The sequence below is a fragment of the Arachis ipaensis genome, chromosome B5 (genome assembly GCF_059453495.1).
Source record: "Arachis ipaensis isolate K30076 ecotype BB chromosome B5, ASM5945349v1, whole genome shotgun sequence".
NCBI classification, from domain to species: domain Eukaryota; kingdom Viridiplantae; phylum Streptophyta; class Magnoliopsida; order Fabales; family Fabaceae; genus Arachis; species Arachis ipaensis.
The window spans coordinates 159,664,061-159,688,263 of record NC_142440.1 but is presented as its reverse complement, the minus strand read 5'-3'; the positions used below and the strand labels follow the sequence as shown (position 1 = coordinate 159,688,263).

Sequence of the window (24,203 nt, the reverse complement as noted above, 5' to 3'; positions counted from 1 at the left end):
GTTGTCACTTGTCAATGTCATATGACAGTAACATGGTTAATGATGTTCACTATGCTTCTTTGTTGGATATGTAGCTTTCAGACCAATTTTTTTTATACTTAGTCATGTTATCAGTCTAATAACTAATAGCAGTTCTTTTACAAGGATTCTTTTTTTCTTTTTACCTCTTAAAGACTCATCTATTTCTCTTCTTTAATATGTCTTGAACTAATATTTGTGGTTATTAGTTTTTAATGGTAACCTAGACATGATCATGTATCTATTATCTCATCTAATTGGTTACTTCTGTCTTGTTATTTGTCTCTTTGGTTTTTCTTTTCATTGTGCTTTATATGCGTGCTATGAGATATATAACTGAGCCTTTGTTTTCATGAAGTGAGCTTTCTAAATCTATCCTTGAAATAGTGGTTATCATAATAATTTGGTTAGTGTGAATGCTTTAGACTTAAATTAGAGCAGCCAAAAATTCATGATTTATTTCTGTCCCAACTTCAGTTGGGGGACAAGAACAGTTGGTGAAGAATGCGGCTTTGTCAAGAACGCAAATGAGGGCAGTTATGCATTAAATTCTATTCTTCCTTGGTTCCTTTCTCCCCTGTGAAAGGTATGTTATATTCCATTTTCTATTTTGCTTTTTTCAAATGTTGCTTTTCCCTTCATTTTAATTGCTTTTTTTTTGTTGCTAGCTTCTTTTGTTTTTTTTTTTTGGGGGGGGGTTTCCAAATAGACATGTGGTGGGTTCAAACATCGTCAAGATTTGATAATGACAGGAACTTCTTTCAACATGATGGCTTTTTTCTCTACTCGGACGTCCACTCCGAAGTATTGTCTAGTTTATTTTCAAGGAATCTGATTTCTAAATTCTTATTGCTGTAGTCAAATGTAGTGTGCATGTGAGCTTGAGAATCATTTAAACGTTTTCACATTGTGAGTTCAAAAGCTTGAGGGTCCTTCTTCAAGTCCTTTTCAGATATCATCTTTCATGTGTTAGAAGTAACAATAGTCTGATGTGAAACACTCATATTTTTTATGATAAAGTCTCAAGGACCAGCAATTTTAATTTATATTAGCCAACACTTTTAGCCACTAGCTCAATACTCTTAGCCCAGTAGCCCAACACCATACTTTTAAATATTACTAGCTAACTACTGCTGGCCAAAAATAATAAATTGTGCTAACCTTGCAGTATTGCTCTTTTTGAAATTTAAGTAAGAGCTATTTTAGAGAGATTTACTTCTAGCATTGGTAGGTCATCAAAATATATCCTGTTGGGCATATGAGAATCCTCAGCCACCACATAAGTATTTATCATGATACGTACTGCTTCATATAATTCTCTCTTTCTCTTTTCTTTTCCTTTTTTTTTTTTTGACAAAATAATACAAGATCTATGTCAAATGCAAAATCTATGTCAAATGTTCAACTATATTCCATGAAACTTGCTCGTCTGAAAATTTAACACTATCATCTGATAGGAGTCTCTATGCTTTAGTTTTTTTACTTCTACATTTTATTTTGTTCACTTTTATAAACGTCGTTGTTGCTGATGTTAGATTAGTTATCTTGAGCTGTGCATGGGACCAATAATTGCATGTATATTGGTCAAACGCATGGACAGCCGTCAATAAGAATTATACTATTTAAACTACCCTTGCATTCATAATTACACAGAAGTGTCCAAGTAACATCATCATTATTCAGATGAAATGTCGTCTCACTATTAAACTAAAAATATAGCCCTTATTTACATTTGTGACTGTCTACCAACTTCAATTATAGCTTGATTTTATTTCATCAACAACAACAACAAAGCCTTATCCACTAGGTGCAGTTGGTTACATGGATCAAACGACGCATCAAGTCCTATGATGTCTATAGTAAAACTGTTTACACGTAGATCTCCTTTCATCATTCAAACTCAATGCTGAGTTTACAGGAGGATTAATATATTTTACCCCGAACTAGGTTTGTCCTTCTGAATATGATAAACTATGCTCCTTTGGAAGAATGTGATCCTTCAATTATATAATAACGGGTAAAGTAGTTACTGTGGTACTTGTTTGAAGTGGATTTAAAATAGGGTTAGAATAGTTGACAAAATGTGAAGAAAACACAGAAAAGGACAAGTTGAATGACTTTATAATGTGGACTGAATTTTCATGGATGTTGAAGTGTTCAATTTGAGCTTTTGCATTGTATTGGTTGATCACTTGAAACTTGAAAGCTACTTGATTTTTGTCCTCCTTGTTTTGTTTTCTGGCTCTCTAGTTTTGTGGATACCCCACCACTAGTTTGAAGCATATCTTGAATTGCTGTCACTATGATCTTCCATTTTCTGTTTATGGAGCCAAAACCTTCTTTTTTTCTGTTAAGATTAGTTAAATGCACTTAAAGTTCTAAGAACAACTTAATATGATAGTTTATTTATAAAATGTTATGATTAAATAACTTCGTATGTACAAACTCACAATTTTTGAACAAAATATGAATTGTCTCACGACAGGATCTTGTGATATTTCATACTATTATTGTTATCTTTGTTGTATTTGTTCATGCTTGACCTTATCTTATGCACATTTCTACATATAGGACAGAACAGTTAACTATAGTACATACATTTTTTTCTCCTTTCTAGAAAAAAAAGGGATAGATACTTTGAATGAGAAAAAGAAATGAGACAAACATAGTAAAAAATCCCCAGAAGCACGCTTCTAAATATAACAAAATGAAACCTTCATATAATTATGTATGCTCTAGTCTAATCATAGTGGTAAATTTATTACTTAGTAGACTCTTATTGTGTACGAGGTTGGTTTCCACTCAAATTTTGTACAATATTTGTCACATTCTAGCCCATTTTGTGGACTTTTGAACTATAAGGGGTATGATTTCTTTTTTTTTTCTTTATTATTATTATAGAGAAAAAAAAAGGGTTTTTTTGGGGGGAGGGAGAGAGGGGTTTGGTTACGTTATAAGTATATAATTAGAGTAAATAATTAGAGTAAAGTAACAAATAAATTCTTGAAGAATTATTATATTTGTGATAAATTAGTCTTTAAAAACAAAGTAATAATAGATGTAAATACACTACTTTTAAATTAGTTTCTATAATTAGAGTAAAAAAATTTAATTTAAACTAACTTATTTACATTTAGTCATTTATTATTTTGGTAGATTTTATTGATATTTTTTTTTAAGTATTAATCTGTTTGAAATATAAATCTTTAGGGTTTATTTGTGACTTTATTCTTATAATTAAGTGGCATGATTAAGTTCTTTGGATGCATGTGCAATCTTTTTTTTTTTTTTTTTTTTTGGTTTGAATATGCAATCGATTTTAATATGGTGTTTAGTGGTCTAGGTGGAAGTAGACATGGGCCACATTAGCTTAGCATAACATGAGGGAGAATGATAGTTATTTGGCTATTTAAAATAGAAAAAGTTAGAATTTGAAGATCATGAGTGAAAAAAGAGTGAACTTAATTGAAAGGAGCTCCTTCTAGATGAGGCTACTAGCCATTTAAAAAAGGAAAATGAAAATGAAAATGAAAACACCATTATGCCCACAAAATAAAAAAAAAAAAAAGGACCATTATATCATGAAAAGATTTCAAAGATATGCATAAGATCGATCTTATTTGAATATCAAAATTTAGTAATACACATATATGCTTAGACTTTGAGTAATTCATTATACCTTTGAGTGTGTGTTTAGTGGATATATTCAGTGAAAAAAATTGTGGTTATATGAAGAAAACTTTTAATTATATGATCATTCTAAGAAGAAATCTCATTAATCTTTTGTTATAATTTTAACCATTTATATAAGAACTGTCAGTATAAATTTGTGATCTTTTCACTCTTCTATATATGAATGTAGGAATTAAAATTAAACTTATGAAAATATACACGAACAAAAATATTAGAAAATCTAAATATAAAAAGATTTATTACTATGGCATTATTTGTTCTAATGATTAATGTCGCAGTACATAGTGTAGCACTAATCAAGGTCCCCGGAAAACCGGAAAAAATAACACGTGCCTTCGAATCACAAATCATGTATTATTAATACTCAGTCTTCCACGTGATGCCAAAAAAAGAAAATAAAAGTAATAAGGTTATAATTAAGAAACCTCCAAGATGAAGTCGATCGTTCTTCGAAAATTAGGAAATTTGGGCAGCAAAAATTTGGAGTGTAGTTTCCAAGTTCTAACATCATGTTTTCCCTTTACGCCAAGTACCTTCTTTCATAGGGCCCATGTATTTATATAAGTAAATAATGATAATGATATTGGAAAATTTTAAAGTGTGCTGTTGTACCGGTATTTTAGTAATTTTTAACCGTTGATTTTAATTATAAAAAATATATATAATATATATAATTAATATCAACGGTTAAAAATCACTGATATACCAGTATGACGGTACACTTAAAAATCTTTCAATGATATTTTGGTTAGTTTATTAGTTTGTTTAAACAAGTGTCAGATGTTCGAATTTAGCTTTATGTATACAATAATTTATTAATTAGTGATAAATTTTTAAATAAAGTTCTGATTCGCTATAAATTAGTTCTTAATTTAAGGCTAATCACTATAACTATATTTTATTCTCTAATCTCCACCCAAATATGACTTACGTTAGCATAATTGCATTGGTACCCATTATCACCATTCTTTATTAATGTGTCTCACACTTTTTTTTGGTTCATGCATGTGTTGCAGCCTCACTATCAATTAACATTTGGTTCTCCATTCACATTGCTTTTAACTTTCTTTAAGTGTACTTTCACGCTTGATTAAGTGAACTCTATTATATGCATGTGTTTGTGTTTGTATTTAATTTATCTTATAATTTTCTTTTTTTCATTTTAGTTTAAATTAATGGTATCCGAAACAAACAATTTTAGATTATTCCAATTTAATTTGACCTTAATTAATAAGATCGACTAATTATTAATTGAAAATGTTTAATAATAAAAAAAAATTAGTCAAAATCAATTAAAATTTATCGTATTTAATATTTATTAATTACTGTAAATATATTTATAAATAAATATATAGTAATTGATTTGGTAACCGATTTTTATTTTTTAGTGTGTATAACATTTTTTCTATAAGCTAACATAGTTAAAGGTAGATAGATAAAATAACGGAGGTTAAAAAAATATAAAGAATTATTTCCCGATGAATGAAGGAACTGAATTAAAGAATTTTTCTTACTAACAATATCGTACGTAGGGTCATATATACCATCAAATTGATTAATATCTATCCATATAACCTTACTTTCACCATTGCTATGATTTTGTTCTAGATAAAGATCTTAAAGTGAATGAAGAGAGAACATTTTCTTTGTAGAAAGTGGTACACAACGGCTAGATTGAAGTCAATACTAAGATAGATATGTATGTATCCCTAAAGATTTTATTTCCTCATTATTCTCAAAAAAGGCACACACAAACACAAGCATGCTTCTTCAACGGTGTTATATGCTCTCGCGTGCACATTATTAGTTCACACTCGTGTACCCTATTTTATTACCTTTCATTCCATCATTGGGAAAAAAAAATATTATTATTCTTCTTCAAAGTATCTTATCCTATCATGCATTGCATTTTCTCTTTCATGGAAATTAAATGATAATATTATTAATTTAATTTTGATAGTGATTATCACTTGAGGCTCTTTCTCATCCACCACATGGGAATGGGATGCAACTATATATATATATATAACGGTAGTAATAGAACTAAAATAATTCTATATGATTCTTTTTCTTTTCTATATGAATTATAAACTAAGATATATATATCTTATATTTTGGGGGGTGTAGTAGTTTTGTTTTATCCTAAAAGCCTATATTATAGTTTTGGATATATTTTTTTTTTAATCCCTTAAATTATGTGGAGGGGATTGGAATAAAGTGGATGTACCAAGTGTAGCCATTATCTTTTGTAATATGGCTTTCTTATCAAGTTTACTGAGAGGGAAAGGAATCAAATAAGCTCAAAATAATAAGAATCCAAGAAATTCACCAAACAAAATGAACAGAAAAAAAAATATTTGAATAATAATAAATTAAAAAACATGTGTTGTTTGTTTTTTGCTTCCTACAGTATTCTTCAGTCCAGTAAGTCAATGACTAATTTGTTACAGAACTGAGCTCTATTTAAGGGTTTACCGTTGGCCGATAAATTGCTGTATGTACAAAATGGGATTCGAACCACTGACACTTATTTAAGCAGATTAGTAAACTGACTACTAAACCAACCTGACTTAATTAAAAAACATGTGTTGTTAATTTGATTCTTTTATCTAGTTTTTTATAATTTTTCGCCTGAGACAAAGAGAGAAGAGAAAAAGCTAAGTGATTCCTTCCATATTTGCTTTGTTTTTTTATTCAGAACAATTGCACACTTTTTAGATCAATCCCAACAACAATGACATAACTCACTTGAGGATCAAAATTAGATCCTGCGTTGGGTATGAGCCTATGAGGGACCCATTATCCATATATATAATTCACTTAATTATATTAACAATTGGTCTTTAAATATTAACTAGGCATTTCTCATTATTTTTTAGTTAGTTTTTGAAGTTAATTTAAATCAAATTTTCTTAATTTATATTTGTTTGTTCGACTATCCCCATGTATGTAGTCAAATGAATTTTATATCATCAAATATTTTAAAAATCTTTTATAAATATAAAAAATCAATCAGCAAATTAACTACATATAATATATTTATACATATTATTTTATATTACTTTTAAAAAAAGTAATCAATTATTAGAATAATTAAACTTTAACCATAGTATAATCAAATTTTTTTTTGCAAATACTAAATGTATATATTTCTATACAACAACTTATTAGTTATATGTATAACATAATGACAAATATTTACTTATTTAGTTCTAACATAAAACGAATGTATTCAAAATCTTATATTAATTGAAGGGTGGAAATTCAGGGGCAGTCGACTTCACGTGAAGTTGATAGCTGAAAGCTGTTAGATGAAAATTTAGTCAAATCAATCAAATTATCTAACGGTTTTCAGCTATCAACTTCACGTAAAGTCGACTGTACCTGAATTTCCACCTAATTGAAGATAGCAAGATTAATATTAGTTACACAAAAGACAACAAATAATAAATAATCAAGCCTACTACATCTACGTAATTATTTTTATAATAGACACTATTTTGATATCAATATCTTTTTTAATAATCATCATACTTTTTTGCTTTATTAATTCAAAATTAATTTAAAATATGTAATAATCAATTAATAATAATTATATTTTTATACAGGGATCAGAAATATTTGACATATAAATAATATTATGCATAAATAACTCTACATTTGTTCAGCATTTCTTCCTACATAGAAATTATGATTATTTTCCTATAATTCCATGTCCACCGCCGCAAAAAAAAAAAAAAAAAAAGTCTCATCAAGTTTGCTTAGGAAAATAAATGAATCACTCACTTTCATCAGATCACTCTGATCTCTTTCTCACATTTTCTTGGAATTGGGTGATTGGCACGCGGCCACGTTTTTGGTCCGATGCAAGATAATGCAACACAACGCAAAGGCAAGTTCTGGCGGTTTTTAGTTGATTTTTTTTGTTATTAAATATTTTTGTTCATTAAATTTCTCGACTAATGAATTGGATAGGTAATAAAATTAATTGTCTAAAAAAAATTGAATTTTTGTTCATAAAATAACTGATTATTGTAAAAAAAAAAAATTATTCACTAACCAATCAATTACTTAAATAAAAATATCAATTATTTTTCTACAAGTTATAATAGAAAAAGAATTTTCATTCGCTATCGATTACTTGAATAAAAAAATCGATAACTTTTTTTTTTTGTAAATTATAATTTTTTTTACTACAAAAAATGTATACTTAGCAATTAATAATCGATGATCAGGATCTATCGCCGCAACAAATCGTTAATCACAATGAAATATAAACAATTACAATTATAGAATTCGACCATTGAAAAAGATATTGCATGATGATAGATTATGAAATTATTAATCTTAGGATTTTAAACTCAAAAAAAAATTAAAAATAAATATTAATAAAATATTAAATTATTAATAATAAAATTATAAAAATAAGATAAATGATGAATAATAAAATAATTTATAACATATAAAATAAATTTTAAAATTAATTAATATATAAAAAATTAATTTTAAAAATTAAAAAAATATTATTTGATAATTATTAAAAAGTTTTAAAAATATATTTTATTATTAAAAGTATTTAATAGGAGTCTTGCTAGGGAGCCAATGACTTATTTGTATAATGTGTACAATGAGTTATATGAGTACCAAGAATTGAATTCTTGACCTTTCGGATCTAGAGCTCTAATACCACGTCATGATACCACGCATCCCAGAAGCTTACGCTGATCGAAAAAGATAACACTAATGGTTATTTCTCTAATACTCCCTAAACCTCTATTGTCCGCATTGTACAAATATTCCATTAACTCTCCGTACTTTTCCATTTAATAGTCCAAACAATTCGAGATCGTCAAAATCGGAAGCAAGAAAGATCTTAAATTCTTAATCACTATCAATGAGTATGAACCATGAAAAAAAAAAATTTTCTTATGTTCTTTCACTTTTCAACTGTGTATTTTGGGGCCCTTTCAAATCTAGTAGCCACAAATCTAGTAGCCATAATAAGGCATTGAACCTGACCTCAATCTCTCTCTTTCTAGCCACCAAATCTACATCTCTATATCTCTCCATTCTCATTTTCTTTTTTTTGGATTTTTGTTTGCTATATATTGGAATTTTTATTTTATATGTTGTCCTATACTCTAGTACTTATTGTCTATTTACAAGTTGTATAATAAAATAGAATATTTTAAAACAGAGGAAATTAAAGGAAACTTGGAAGAAAGATTTAATGTGTACATGTTTAATCTTTTGTCTTTCATAAGTTTAAAATAGGTTAAGAGAAAAATAAACTAAATAATTTAAATTTTAAATTTTAAAATTTAGAAGTTTAAATTTATGGTATAAAATTTAGAATTTAGAATGATTGACAACGATGGTTGAATAACCAAAAGCAGCGATCGATATGTGTGGTGATTATGGCAAATGATAAAATTATGATGGTATTAAAATTATTATTAAGAAGAAAAAAGTAAAATAGATAAAAAATGATAATTTTAAAATAATTGACTAAAATTAATATGGTGGTGTTAAAATTAGTGTTAAGAGAAAAAAATAGATAAAAAATTAACTTTAAAATAATTGACTAAAATTAATAATATTGACTTAAAATTATTTTATCAAAATATATAAAAAGTCTCTTTCAATAACAAAAATCTATTATGAATTTAATTCTTTTTCTTTGTGACATAAAAAAATAAAATTATTTAACTCAAATGCACGCATAGTTTTTTCCTAAATATTCACGTTACAATTTGGAGCCATAATGTTTATATCAATTTTCAATGTGTAACAATTTATTTATATTCTAATGGCAATTGCTTAGGTCATGCCATACTATACTACTATAAAATATTCTGGTGGGAACGATTAATGTAATATTAAGCCCTAATTAATTAGCAACTGCACGTGTGAGATTTAAAAATTTCCTCCACTAATCAAAGCAGCCGACAAAAAAAAAAAAAAGAAAAACATTATTATTTTTTATATATAATAGAGTTATCCAAAACAAAATAACAATGTATCTTTAAGAGAATGAATGAATTAAAAAAAATAAATGCAAAAACAAACATGTTTCATGATACAAATTAAATATTAAAAAGCAACGATTTATGGATCAAAGAAGTTTGATGACATCAAAGGTGGAGCCTTGGAATGAAGCTTTAATCGTACGGGATTTTTACTTATCCAATATTTAGGTTGTTTATAGAGACAGGACACTGAGACAGGGGTACTGAAACACAAAATCGTGTTTAGCAAATGAGATATAAACAGAGACAATGTGTTCAGAGACACTGAATTAGTATATTTTGTGTCCATCCTGACAGGAATGACACGTGTCAGGATGGACACGAAGACAAATGACACAACTTATTTTTTATTTTTTCTTTCATTATTCTTGTTAATTTTTTATAATTATATTTTTTATTATTATATTTTTCATCTCAAATTTTTTGAATGAAAAAAATGAGAATAAATTAAATTTTTATAATTTGTTCTAGTTTATCACTAAACAGAATATAAGAACACAAAATTTTGTGTCTCTATCTATCAGTGTCTTATCCTGTCCTATCCTCAGTATCTTGTCCTATCCTATTCTTAGAAATAAACGCAGCCTTATAGAAGGGTACGGTTGTCAAAAATTATAATTCATATGTGTATTTTTTTTTATTAATATGTGTATAGATTTTGTATAATATGTGTAAATTATTATATATGCTTATTCATGTGTGTAAACTTAAATAATTATTCTGATATCTTTTTAAAAATTAAAAAATAAGTTATGTTCTCTTTCTATATTTCTGTTAAGATAAGTGTGATAGTTAATCATTCATGAATAAAACTTATAATGTCAAAAAGAATAATCAAATTATAGATGTTATTAGTGGCCTCTTTTATCCACATAGTGATTGAATTAATAAGGTTTAAGCGAGTTAAATTTATGAGCTATCCTATTACTAGATCTCTTAATAATTAACGTGAGAGAAGAAAATAATTCTAAAGGATTGTGCTAATTAAAAGTTTTAAAATAATTTTTTTGTTGCTTCTCTCATATATATATATATATATAGTAATAGGGTTGTTTTTCATGTATTTAATATAAAATAATGACACATTTAACTAATTTAAATAGTTAAAATTTAGCTGAAAATATTCTTTTAGAAGATGTATTAAATATATTCTAAAATTACACAAATATTTTCTAAAATTTATATATAGGTTAATTTTATGAGAATGTAAATGATACAATAATACATTAATTATCCATTATTTAATTCAAACACAATATTCTAAATTCCTAATATATTTTTTGACATATTATTCTAATTAATATTTCAAAACATGCACTACTCACTTAATTAATTACTTTGATTACTATTAGGTTTTTGCAAAGAGTACTTGACGATGAAGAAGGATTCCAAACATGCATAATGCATGAGTTCAATTCAAACTCGATTATATATCTTTCTCCGAAAGAGAAGTAACATGCAAATAAAAGGAAAGATAATTTAAATTAAACATTGGAATTTTTTTTGTGTAGGGCCATAGAGAAGACCATAATGGATTAATGGCAATATGTGTGAAGTGTGAAACTATATTGATGGTTCAAATGGCAACCAAAAAAAAAAAAAATGGCAACCCCTAATGCCTCCAAAGGTCAGAGTCAGAGACATATTGACCTTATTTAATTTATTTGTGTATGTAGGTATTAGTCCGCATATAGAATAATATAATAAAGAACTAACTTATTTTTAGTCAATTTTTTAAAATTATTTTTTATTTTAAATTTTAACCACAAATTTTAAATTTTTCAAAAAGTATGGATTAGAAACTATTTTTATAATAAAATAATTAAATTAAAATTCAAGTGCACTTAACTTCATGTAAAATTGATAGTTGAGAGCCGTTAGATGACAATTTAATTAGACCTATCAAATTATTGAACGACTCTCAGCTATCAATTTTATATGAAATTAACTGCACCTAAATTTCAACAAAATATTAATTAGTAATATATATAAACTAATTAAAAAATTTTATACTTATTCTATATAATATATAAATTAAACTACTTTAATTATTTTTCCATTATATGTAAATATAAAAATATTATGTGTATATAAAAAGTCAATTAATAAATTAATTAAATATTTAATTTATTTTATATTTTAATATGTATTTTAATATATATCCTATATTAGTATGGTTGATGTAAATAATATAGTAATGCATGCATGACCATAGACAGTGAGTGTTTCAATAATTTTGATGGTAGTTATACCAAATGCTTTGTTTCCTCTTTATTTCAATTTGGATAGGATAGTTTGGCTACCGTCTTTCAAAGAAGTTATTGACTCAACAAATTTGGAAATGCTTCAATGGTTCAAGTTTTTCTGAATAACAATTATAATAAAGTGGAAACTCAGGTGAAGTCGACTTCACATGAAGTTGATACCTGAGAGACGTTAGATGATTTGACTGATTTGACTAAATTTTTATCTAATGGCTCTAAGATATCAACTTCACATAAAGACGACTTCACCTGAGTTTTCACCTTATTATAATAATATATATTTAATTGTAACTTAATTAAATCCCTTGCTTTCTGCTTCACTACTTATTAGTACTTAGTAGCTATACATTAGCTATAATAAAACAATCAATGACCTAGTTAGTTAAAAATAATATAGGATCTATACATAAATTAGGTCATGATACTTTAATTTTCTTCAAATTGTAATAGTAGCCAACAAAGTGATATCTTAGAATGCATGTGTTTGAATGAACATACACCAACCCAACTCTTCTACCTTTTAAAAAAGTTGACTGTGATGATCATGTTTGAGGTTGACCTCTAATTCGCTTAATTAGTGTATGTCTCAATCTTTATATAGCAAGAAATTATGCATGGACTTATTATAAATTATTAAAACTCTTTTGTGCCAGATCTCTATTATTGTTGCTTTAGCAATTAGATTTTGAGCTTAATTTTATTATTATGTATATGGTTTTATTTACCCTATAATTTTTATAAGGTATATATATTGAGACATACACTAAAGTCTTGGCAAATTTAAAAAATAACATACACATATAGTTAGAAACTAGCTAGAATAAATAATAAATAATAAATAAGTCTCTGACTTTTTATCTTAAACATAAATAAGTCATCAATTAATTAAAAATACAAAAGCACCTTTCTTTTAGGTTAGATTTATTTATGAGAACATGATAAGATAAAACACTGAGAACAAAACATAAAAGACAAAGACACAAAATTTTGTATTCTTATATTCTATTTGGTGATAAAATAAAAATAAATTATGAAAATTCAATTTATTCTCATTTGTTTCATTCAGAAATTTTGAGATGAAAAATATAATAATAAAAAATATAATTATAAAAAATTAACAAGAATAATGACAGAAAAAATAAAACATAAGTTCTATCCCTTGTTAGTGTCTTTATGTCTTTTCTGTCAAGATGGACACAAAATATATACTAATTCAGTATTTCTAGACATATTGTCTCTGTCCATGTCTCTTTTGTCAAACACAATTTAATTTTGTGTTTCTGTATCTCTGTCTCAGTGTCCTGTTTCTATAAACAAACGCAGTCTTAGTTTTTAAAATGTGAAACATCTAAATCTCTTTGAAGGACTAATTTATCCTTGTATATTTTGAATAACAAAATTAAAAATATTTTTATATTTTCAATTAGTTAAAGAGTTATGTGCTTTTGAATTAAAAAATTAGGAAACTTTTTTTTCTCTAAAAAGTATATTTTATTAGGTTGGTGTATGTCAATCGACTTAGCTTATCAACCCTAGAAGCATTATATATATTATCCTTTAACTATATTTGTCACAAACCATCTAGATCACACTTCTCAGTTCTCACCTAGCCCACATGTAACATATATCAAGAAATTAATGTGAGAAATTTATTTCTTTTACCAACTTTAGTGGTGTGGAATGTTGAATAATATTATATATATGTTCCATGATTATATAGCTAAATACAATATGGGAGTGTATGTGCCATTAAAGTGCTGGTTTGAATGTATATTTTGGAGTCAACGATATATATTGATGACTAGCAATTGGTTTTGAAATTTAAGAACAAATGCTGGTCAGAATTCTTTTTGAAAGACAGATACCTTAAGTGGAAAGCATTCTCTAAAATTAGTTTTATATTTATTTTTATATTTATTTTTTTTCAAGAATTATTGGTTGGAAGAAGGAATGTTTTTTCCATGTAATTTGAAGAGTAGTGTGTCCATCCATGGATGTGACATAATATGAAAAAAAAGTTTATTTTTCTGCATATAAAAATAAATATTAATTTATAACCTCTAACTAAAATTGAAATGTTTGTGAAGGATGACTAACTTTGTGCTTTGCATAATAATTTTTAAGTGTGCTTTTATTATTTTATTTTTTTAAGTATTTAAATCACAATTTCACTTTATGTAAATTTATTTTCAAATATTCATATAGTTTTATTTTTAGTTCATTTCATTTTTAATTTATGTCAATTCAAACAATATTTAAAATATTTTTAATAGAGCTTGGTTACAAGATAATTTGAAGAACATATGAAGATAATTATCTTACTTGGGATCATTTTTAATTAAAAATTATGTTAAAATGTCTTTTATTTTAAAAATTTAAAAAAGATGTGATTGTTTTTATCATAAGTTGAAGAGAGAGTATTTTAAAAAAAACAAATACTGCAAAAAGTTACTTCATAAAGAGACATATATAAACAAATATTCACATTTTTAATAACTGATATGTTATATGAAGATGAATTACTCTAATATATATTTGTATTTAATCAATTATAATTAATTATAAAAAGAAGCTAGATACAAATAGTTATGATCAATTTTGGTTCCAAAATATAAGAAATTTTTCAAGTGTGCCGTCATATCGGTGTTTCAGTAATTTTTAATCGTTGATCTTAATTATAAAAAATATATATAATATAAGTAATTAAGATCAACAGTTAAAAATCACTGATACATCAGTACGACGGTACACTTGAAAATCTTCCCAAAATATATACCTCTAACTCCTTAGACAACATACATCTCAACATCATTCCAATAGAAATTAGATATCCTTGTCTTAATTCATATATAGAAGGCAGGTTGGCACATACACTAACAATAATATATAATGTACCTTGCCATAACCTAATAATAGCCTAATTGTTTGTTCTCTTAATTCATGCAAATACATTACATTATTTCCCTTATTAAAAATATTTTATTAACGTTTAAATCAAACAATTGATCTACTATTCTATATGTCAACACTATTGTACTATATATTCTTGAATTTTGGTGTGTTGTGTTTTCTATTTTTGAAACTTACAAATGTTAAGCCCCATTTTTAAATATTTAGGATGCGTTTGTTTTAAGTTTTTATTTTCTATTTTTATTTTTTATATTTCTTATTTTTAAAATTTTGTAAAAAAAATAAAAGATAAAAACAGAAATATTTTTCGTTTTTACTAGGTTTTCTTTCTCTCATAAAATTTTCATGAAAACAAAAAATAAAAATAAAAACATAAAAACATAAACTAAACATACCTTTAGATTTTATCATCTCATACTTCCATTTTTTTGAAAAGTAAAAAAAAAAAAGTGACACACTTCCCAATAAATGCTATGATATGTTTAGGGTTTAATAGGAAGTACTTCTCTTCTACTATGCCAACCTATGCCTTGAAATATGACAATAGAATAGCTCTACGCCTCTACGTACATAGCTACATACCAAACCTATTGTCCCCAACATATATTTTGCTATATAATAATAAAGTTTTGGAAGAATTTTAAGTGTATTAACTACCAAGTATATTAATATTTTAATAATTTTAACTATTAATTTTAATTATAAAAAATATATATAATATATATTAATTAAAATTAATTATTAAATTATTAAAATATTAATATTTTGAATATATTTAAAAAATTTTCTAAAATTTTTGTTTTTTATTTTGTTTTTGGATCAATATTTCAGACCATGTTCAAGTTATCTTAATAACGCTATAACAAAAATTATTTAGTGACAAATTTTGGGTGATAAATAATATAATAGTTAAGTATATTTTATTTAATTTATATTTTGTGCGATAGTTATATGTTTGTTATTATTATATGTTATGATTGGTAATTATATTTTTACTGACAATTGTATAATTATCGCTAGAATCTTTTAGTGATAAAATATAAAATGACTAATATTTAATTATTGAATAAATTTATTAGCGATTATTTTTATTGACACTAAAAATAAAATAAATAATCACTTAAAAGTATTTTTTTAGTAGTATGACAATCCAAATACCATTTTCTTTGGCATCAAATGATCGTAATTCTAAATTCAAATTATTTTGAAACAAAACTTGAAAAGAGGCAAATTAAAGTGGTTGGATATTGGTTATGATTTATGAGAACAACTTTTTTTACTCATTTAATTAAAAGGAGAGATATAGATGGGAGAAAAAGAAAGAAAAGGAAAGGAAATCCATAACTACAAGTAATTGAATTTTTTATCCCCCGCTAACCAATCTATTATTGTTTTAATGTTTACGTATAACAATGAAAAATCTAATATCCCCAAGCAGCAAGTAACTATATACTCCATGACCCGTTATTTAATTTCTAAGCCGTTTTATTTAATTTATCATATATATATATATATATATATATATATATATATATATATATTTCCACACCATTTATTAGACTTATTAATTATTTATGAAAAATGTCTTTGAAAATTATAATATTGACCTTGATTTTTTACTATGCCAACGTTTTTAAATCCAAGTCATAACTATATTAATCAGTCAAATATTGTATTATTTTTAGATCTAATCAATTAGTTTAAAATTTAATTTTAAGTTACAATCTTATTATTTAATGATGATGAAGATGATGAGCTAGCTCTTTTTTATTTTCCATAACTCTAAACATAATATAACAGTTAAATTAATTAGATTTATAAAAAAATATTATTTATATAGTAAAATTAATTACTAAAATTAAGTATTATATATCTATATATAAATACATACGTAATTTAATTTATTTTTAATATATAATTTATATTTTTATATATATTATATATTAATAATTAATTTTAATAACTGATTTTAACATACATATAATATTGTTGTTGTTAAATTTAACCTAATAATTCATATAATTATTATACACAAATCATATTGTTTTATTCATTAAGTGTAATACATATATACTCTATTTAGAATTAGAAACATCAACCGTGAATGCCAAAAACGTTGGCACAATTAATAACGGATGGGAATTCCCACTCGAAATTCATTAACGGATGTTAATTAAGTGGACCTATACTTTTCATATTCTTCTTCATCTTCATTTTCACCAAAGAAGTTAGAAACACATCATAATTTAAATTTTATAAATTTAACAATTAATACACTTTTATACATATAACATCACTAAGTAATTAGTATCTTTGCCAATGAGTAATAACTCAAATGGTATAGTCTCCCCATACTCAATTAAGAGGTTGCGGATTCGAGTTTCCTATATTTGGTAAAAAAAAAAAAGTAATTAGTATCTTTTAAAAATTATGAGAAGTCATTATAACATAAAAAACAAAAATCAAATTTTACTTTGGGAAATATATTTCGTATGTATGTGTATAATAATTTTTTTTAAGAAGAAATTTTGATTTTTTTTTCAAAATTTAATTTGTATTAATAAAGTCTATGTATAATATTGTTATTTGTCATTTGTCTTCTAACCACACGTGTATCATTTCATGATCTGACTCACGGCCACGTTGACATTTTCATTCTTCTTTTAAAGTTTCTAGGATTTGCGATGTCATTATCTCATGCTTGAGCCTCTATTCACTTTTTTTTTTTAATCTCTCTTTATCTAGTTTCTACTTACAAAAAGTTTGGATGCTGAGGCTATATATTTATATTCTAGTTAATAATAATAATAATAATAATAATAATAATAATAATAATAATAATAATAATAATAATAGAAATGAAGTATTTTTTTACTTTAAAATTTGTTACAAATTAAAAAAAATTAAATTTTATTTCAAAAATTTTTAAATTGCATAACATAGAAATAATTCAATAACAATTTATAATAACAACTTTTAATATTAATAAATTAGACATAATTATTATACATTATTACTGAATTAGTCTTAATTTTTTTAAAATTTAACTATCAGATATAGATTTGATATAAATCGAAAATTTTAGAAACAAAATAAAATTTAAAAATATTTTAAAAATTATTGATAAAATTGACTTTACCCTACTAATAATTAGGGCACGGTACAAACAAACACAAGTGAACATTATTATTTAACTATAGATGAAAACTTAGACACCGTCGACTTCACGTGAAGTTGATAGTTGAAAGCCGTTAGATGAAAATTTAGTCAAATCAGTTAAATTATCTAACGACTTTCAATTATCAACTTCACGTGAAGTCAACTACACTTGAATTTTCCCCTTTAACTATAATCATTTTATTCATTTCCTTCGTTTTTATATGAACGAGTTAAATAAGACTAATGTTAAAAATAGAATATTATTCAACAATGTGAAAGGAATCACCCCCCACGTTCGTCTTCATTCATTCATTATGGAAGGTGGCGACTGAATGGGTGACCCAGTAAACTATTTGACCTATGTGATAGTCTTCAAAGGGTGAATAATATTATTCACATATATATATAAAATTGTAAAAAATGGGAAAATGAGAGATTAATGTTAAAGTACCATTAAATTGTTTAATAAATATCACATATAATAACTTGATTTAATTGCATATGATATTTTATTATTTTGTACATTTTAGAAGAGTCAAAATTCAGAATAGGCGTAACTAAAAAATTATTATCAAGTGTACAAAATAATCAACATTAACATTCCACTGAATTTGAAGAATTCAAAATCATTTTACATTTATGGGTCTAGTGTTCTTGTTCGTGATGAGCACAAAAAACACACTCTTCTCAATTTGGCAACTACATACCTATATCAGAGACGTGCTTTGACCATATACATTCACATGAATTCATTTTTAATTTTTCTCACCCATCTAATAATAATAATAATAACAAGCACATTGATTATATTCCGAAATAAATTCCAGATCAAACTATTCTATTCTATTCTCTTCCAAGTTCATTTCATAATATAATGTAACATTTCAAAATGAAAAAGGTATATGATGCATGTTTCTAGAAAATAATTAGGCAAATTGCCTTTATTAGATACTATGTGAATTTACACCTTTACACCTCCTCATGAATGATTCCAAGCCTAACCCACAATTGATTCATAGCTTATGCCTTTTAGATATCAATTAAATTAAGGCCAGTTTGGATAAACAACTTAATTAAGTTCCTTTTAAAAAAATAGTTTAAATAATAAATGATTATATTAAAAGTAGCTTATAAATAAGTTATTTTGTATTTAGATTTTTAGTTCTAAAAGTGTTTATTTTATAAAAATATAGTAAAAAGTAGTAGTATTATGAGAGAAGTTATTTTTTTTTAACTTCTCTATAAGCTCCTAAATAGCTTCTTAGAAAGTCACAATTTAATTTTAAAAATTACATCAGACATTAATACTACTAATTTTCATAAGTCAAAAACTAAAAAAAATTACTTTTAAAACTTGCCAAACGCGTCCTAAATCCCATCAATGTAAGTTGTAATATAAACTCAATATAATCAACTTGTGTTAGTTGTAATAATAATAATAATGTATGTTGAAACTACACATGCCGGACCCATTAATCTTAATCATGGGCTAATCAACATGCCTAGAGCCCAAAATAATATTATTAAGCATTAACCCATTATTCCTAAGTAGCCAAGTCGGTTAAAACTTAAAAGTTAAAACTAGCTTTTTATACGCAAGAAAATAAAATTTGACTGCTTATAGACTAGTATAGTAATCAAAATTCTTAGTAATCAAATTCAAACATGAACTCTTATGTCTTTTATGTTTCTCTCTCTATCAAAAAAGTACGCCGACAATGCTAGGAGATGCAAAAATGAAAAGACTGCCGCTATAGGTGTTAACTAGTTACTTCTTACTTCCATTTTAATTTGCATATCTTCAATCTTTTTATTTCAGTCAAATTAAAATCCTTTGTTTAGGTGTGAACATACACATACATACCAAGGAAGCTAAGCAACCTTATATACTACTACTCTCTTCCCTTTTTTGTTTTTTTTTTTGTTTTTAAATTAAATAAAAGCTTGGGTTCATGTATTTGTTATAGTACCCCCAATACATATCTGATCTTTTCCTTTTTTGTATTTTAGAATAGCAAAGAGAATTTGATGAACCGAGAATATATATTATTAAATTAATTAAAAAAGAAAAGAAAAGAAAATAATTAATTGGACCAGGAAGTAGTAGCTAGTAGTACGTATAGTACTATTTAATTGGGGGCTATGTAACTCCCACGTTTGATTTTCTCTTAGCTTAACACACCTTATTTATATAAAAACCGTTTCATTCTTCAAAACATCTCAAAGGGTCTCCGAGAAACTAATCAAAATCATAAATTTCTTGGTGGACCTTATTAGGGTAAATATTCATCACCAAAAATAGAAAAAAAAAAAGAAGAAAAGTACAACAAAAAAAAATAAGAACATATTATTTTTACATGTGCTTAGTAACAACGGTGGCGCATCAAAGGGGGTCAGGTGAGTTCATCCGGTTCACGGCGCAGCGTGGCGGTGACGGCGGAGATGAGGAACACGGCGGCGGCGGTGGTGGAAGAAGAAGCAGATCATATGAACAAGAAGTAGGTACGAAGAAAGAAGATGAGGTGGAAAGAATAACAATGCAAGGTTCAATGGAATTGAGTGAGATCATGCTTTCGGCTCTGACAAATAATGTTGTGTCATCGGGTTCTTCTTCTTCTCAATCTCATCAAAGCGGCACCGACTGGTTTGCTGCTGCTTCTCAGCATCATCCTATGATGACGTCAGATTTTGGACACGTGTCGTCTTTGTCTTCTTTTACTTCTTCATCATCATCTTCTGCTTCTGCTTCCTCTTCATGGGTTGGCCAAAAGAGAGGGCGTGAAGAACAACACCACATGATTGGTGCTTCTTCATCATCTTCTTCTTCCTCTTCTCAATCTTATCAATATCAACATCAACATCAACATCATCATAATTTGGTTCAGCATCCTGTTCCTAGATTCTTTGGAACCAATCTTGGTGACTTCAAGGTGCTACCTTCTCATCAACCAGAATCATCTTCAGGTGCAATTCACTTCCTTCACTTCTTTTCTTATCAAAACTAAGTTTTTTTTTTTTTTTTTAACCAGAGACTCGAACATGCAACCTCTTAATTGAGTATAAAGATACACTCTCTTTTAGTTCATATTTTAATCATTTTTTAATATTTTAAAGAAAATTAAAAGACTTGCCAACTTGTTCAAAAAAATTATTGCACCATTAATATATATATATATATATATATATATATATATATATATATATATATATATATGAACAATAATGTTTGGAAATAATAAAAAATTAGCTTACACCGTTTAAAGTTATTTTATCTAATATTTATTAATTAGCATTAGAATACTTGAAATAATTTAATATTATGTAATTTTAGATATTGTGTATTTAATATTAGGGATACTTGAAGGATAACACTACTGGGTTATATATATTGCAATTCTGTCTCCCATTTAGGTCATGGGACTACAATGACTTATTTTATATTGCATGCATAAACACTTTTCTCATGAATTGTTTTCTTCCATTTTTTAATACTGGGAATAGATTAATGAACTATAGAACATGATTATGCAACTAATTGAACAATGGCATTTTCTGAGAAATTTCGTTAAGATTAACATTAGTTGCTAATGAAGTTAGTGGTGCTGCATGTTAATCACCTTTCACACTTCCCTCACTTCATTAATTCATTTCATACACGTTTTATTAAAAATATAATTTACATATAGTGGTGCAATTTCATGATCACTTTATTAAACTTAAACTCGAGCCAATTCATAAATAATTTGACTAAATTATTAATTAATAATTCTAAAAAAATTAATTTTAAGGAAAAAATTGGATAATCTTATATATTTTTTTTTCTTATAAAGCAGTGACAGAAGAAGCTTCTTCCATCACCACGGCGGCCACGGCAGCCACCGTAACCACCATGACACCGGCAACGCCGTCGAGCGAAGCGGCATCCTATGAAGAAACAGGGGAGAGAAGGAGAAGGTACAGAGGAGTTAGGCAAAGGCCATGGGGAAAATGGGCAGCGGAGATTCGAGATCCACACAAGGCGGCAAGAGTGTGGCTCGGAACATTCGACACGGCGGAAGCCGCCGCAAGAGCTTACGACGAAGCCGCATTGAGATTCAGAGGAAACAGAGCAAAACTCAATTTTCCAGAGAATGTAAGAGCAGTGCCACGCCCAATTCAACCACCTTTCTCTGCCTCCGCCGCCACAACCACCGCCACCACACATTTCCGCCACCCTCCGCCGCAGATGTACCATCCAGAACCACCACCACCACCACCATTGGTTCATCAGCAGCAGCCACAGTTTCAGGGAAACAATGAGATCAGAGACTATTTGGAATATTCTCTGCTTCTTCAGAGTTCTGGTGATTTTCAACAACATCAACAACAACAAATTAATCAACCACCTTCGAATTTGTTACAACAGTTGTACTATAATTCACAATTGGCGGCGCTTCAATCTTCTTCATCATCATCTTCTTCTTCTTCAGTTGTGCCACCAGCTTCGGTGTTTTCAGCTTCTGCTCAACCTTCCTCTGCTTCACTTCCCCTGTTTCCTAGTCAGCAAATGGTGTTTTTCCGGCCACCGGGAAACCAACCTCACGGCGGCGGAGACGGTTCCGGCGGGTTAAACTTTCTCCCTTCAACTTGGTCAGATACCAGTGGCTATCCACCACCACCTGGTTGATATAGAATCTCTTGTTACTCTCTCTCTCTGTTTTTTTTTTTTTTTTTTAATTTTAAACTTTGTTTATTAAAATATATAACTTTGTATTTGTTTTTCTTTTTCCTTTTTCTTTCCTTATTTTTGAGAAAAAAAAAATTGACCATAAATTCCTTGAACAATTGCTTTTAGGTTTAGAGTTTTTTAATTTTTAATTTATTGAAAAAATATGAGATGGGATTATTATAAGGTTATTAAGAGTTTTTTTTTTAATTTTATTTTCTTAATATATTTGTTGTTTGCCACCTTACTTTTACAAATTAGGTTGGAGATAGAGATATGATTTGTAGATTAAATAATACAGCAAACAATAAATAAATAAATAAATAAATAAATAAAAAATAAAAATATGAAGTATAAAATTTATTTTTTTTTTATTAAAAATAGGAAATTTAAACTCACAATCTCTTAATTGAGTTTGGAAAGATTATACCATTTGAACTATAATTCATTGGCGAATTTCTTATCGTTAAAGTACTTGGGTATTTGTATTTGTATGATAAAGAGTTTGAAGGAAAAGACAAAGCAGCACTTGGGTTCAAAGGTGTTAATTTGATTCTGTGTATTGTATAAGATGGATATGAATATATGATGTCAAGTTGTTAACATTTTTTCTCATTATCCGTAGAAAGATGTAGAAACCCATAGCTTTTTATATAACCTTGTCTGCTATCCACTCTACAGCCATAGATATTTTATTAAAAAAAATTATTTGTATACTTTAAAATCTTTTTTTGTTTAGTAATATATTTGGTTGTGACTTAGTTATCATCATGATGATTATTCTTTATCTTTCTGTGTTATAGTGATACATTTGATATATTCTAATCTTACTGATTAAGAGTGATACTATATACATTTGTTACAATCAATACTGTTTGGATTAACTCATCTTACACTGAAAAATTAAATAATGATTAATGTAAAATTGAATAGTAGTTTATTAATATTATAATGTATAATTATATGATGTTTAAGAAGTTATATTAACAAAAGTAATTATATTTTTATATTCACAATTTTAATTCTTATATAAGAGAATGGATTTTATCAGTTAATAATAGTTAATCTTTTAACGCCAAATTATGTATTATTTAATAAATACGAAATTCTGGTATATATTAATTAATTAAATTGAAGGCAATGTATGTAAATTATTTCCTACAGGAGTAGAAATAGCCAAACAGGTCACTTCACATTTAAAGAATACTTACCTAATAAAATGTCTCATAATTTAAAGAAATTAAAATAGCAAAATAAACAAATAAAATAAAATAAAATTAAAGATATTAAAACATAAAACTGTTATATAATAAAGAAATAAGTAGTTTGGCAAATAAAAATATCAAAAACACTATTCCTACACCAAAATTAATTATTGAAATCAATCATCAATGTATTTGTGTATATATATATCTGATTTAATTT

The 24,203-nt window shown here is 26.5% G+C and overlaps 1 protein-coding gene across 2 annotated transcripts; it reads left to right on the top strand.

The window, feature by feature from the left end:
* Positions 1–20,041: 20,041 nt before the first annotated feature.
* LOC107644956 (uncharacterized) lies at positions 20,042–22,969 on the top strand. 2 transcript variants are annotated; one of them, XM_021103359.2, is made up of 2 exons: positions 20,042–21,037; positions 21,907–22,969. In XM_021103359.2, exons 1-2 carry the CDS (start codon positions 20,431–20,433, stop codon positions 22,737–22,739), a joined length of 1,440 nt encoding a protein of 479 aa, XP_020959018.1. In that variant the 5' UTR covers positions 20,042–20,430; the 3' UTR covers positions 22,740–22,969. The 2 variants fall into 2 exon arrangements, with proteins under 2 accessions (XP_020959018.1, XP_016204419.1); XM_016348933.3 differs by having other exon boundaries at positions 20,244–21,037; positions 21,904–22,969.
* The last annotated feature ends 1,234 nt before the right edge of the window (positions 22,970–24,203 follow it).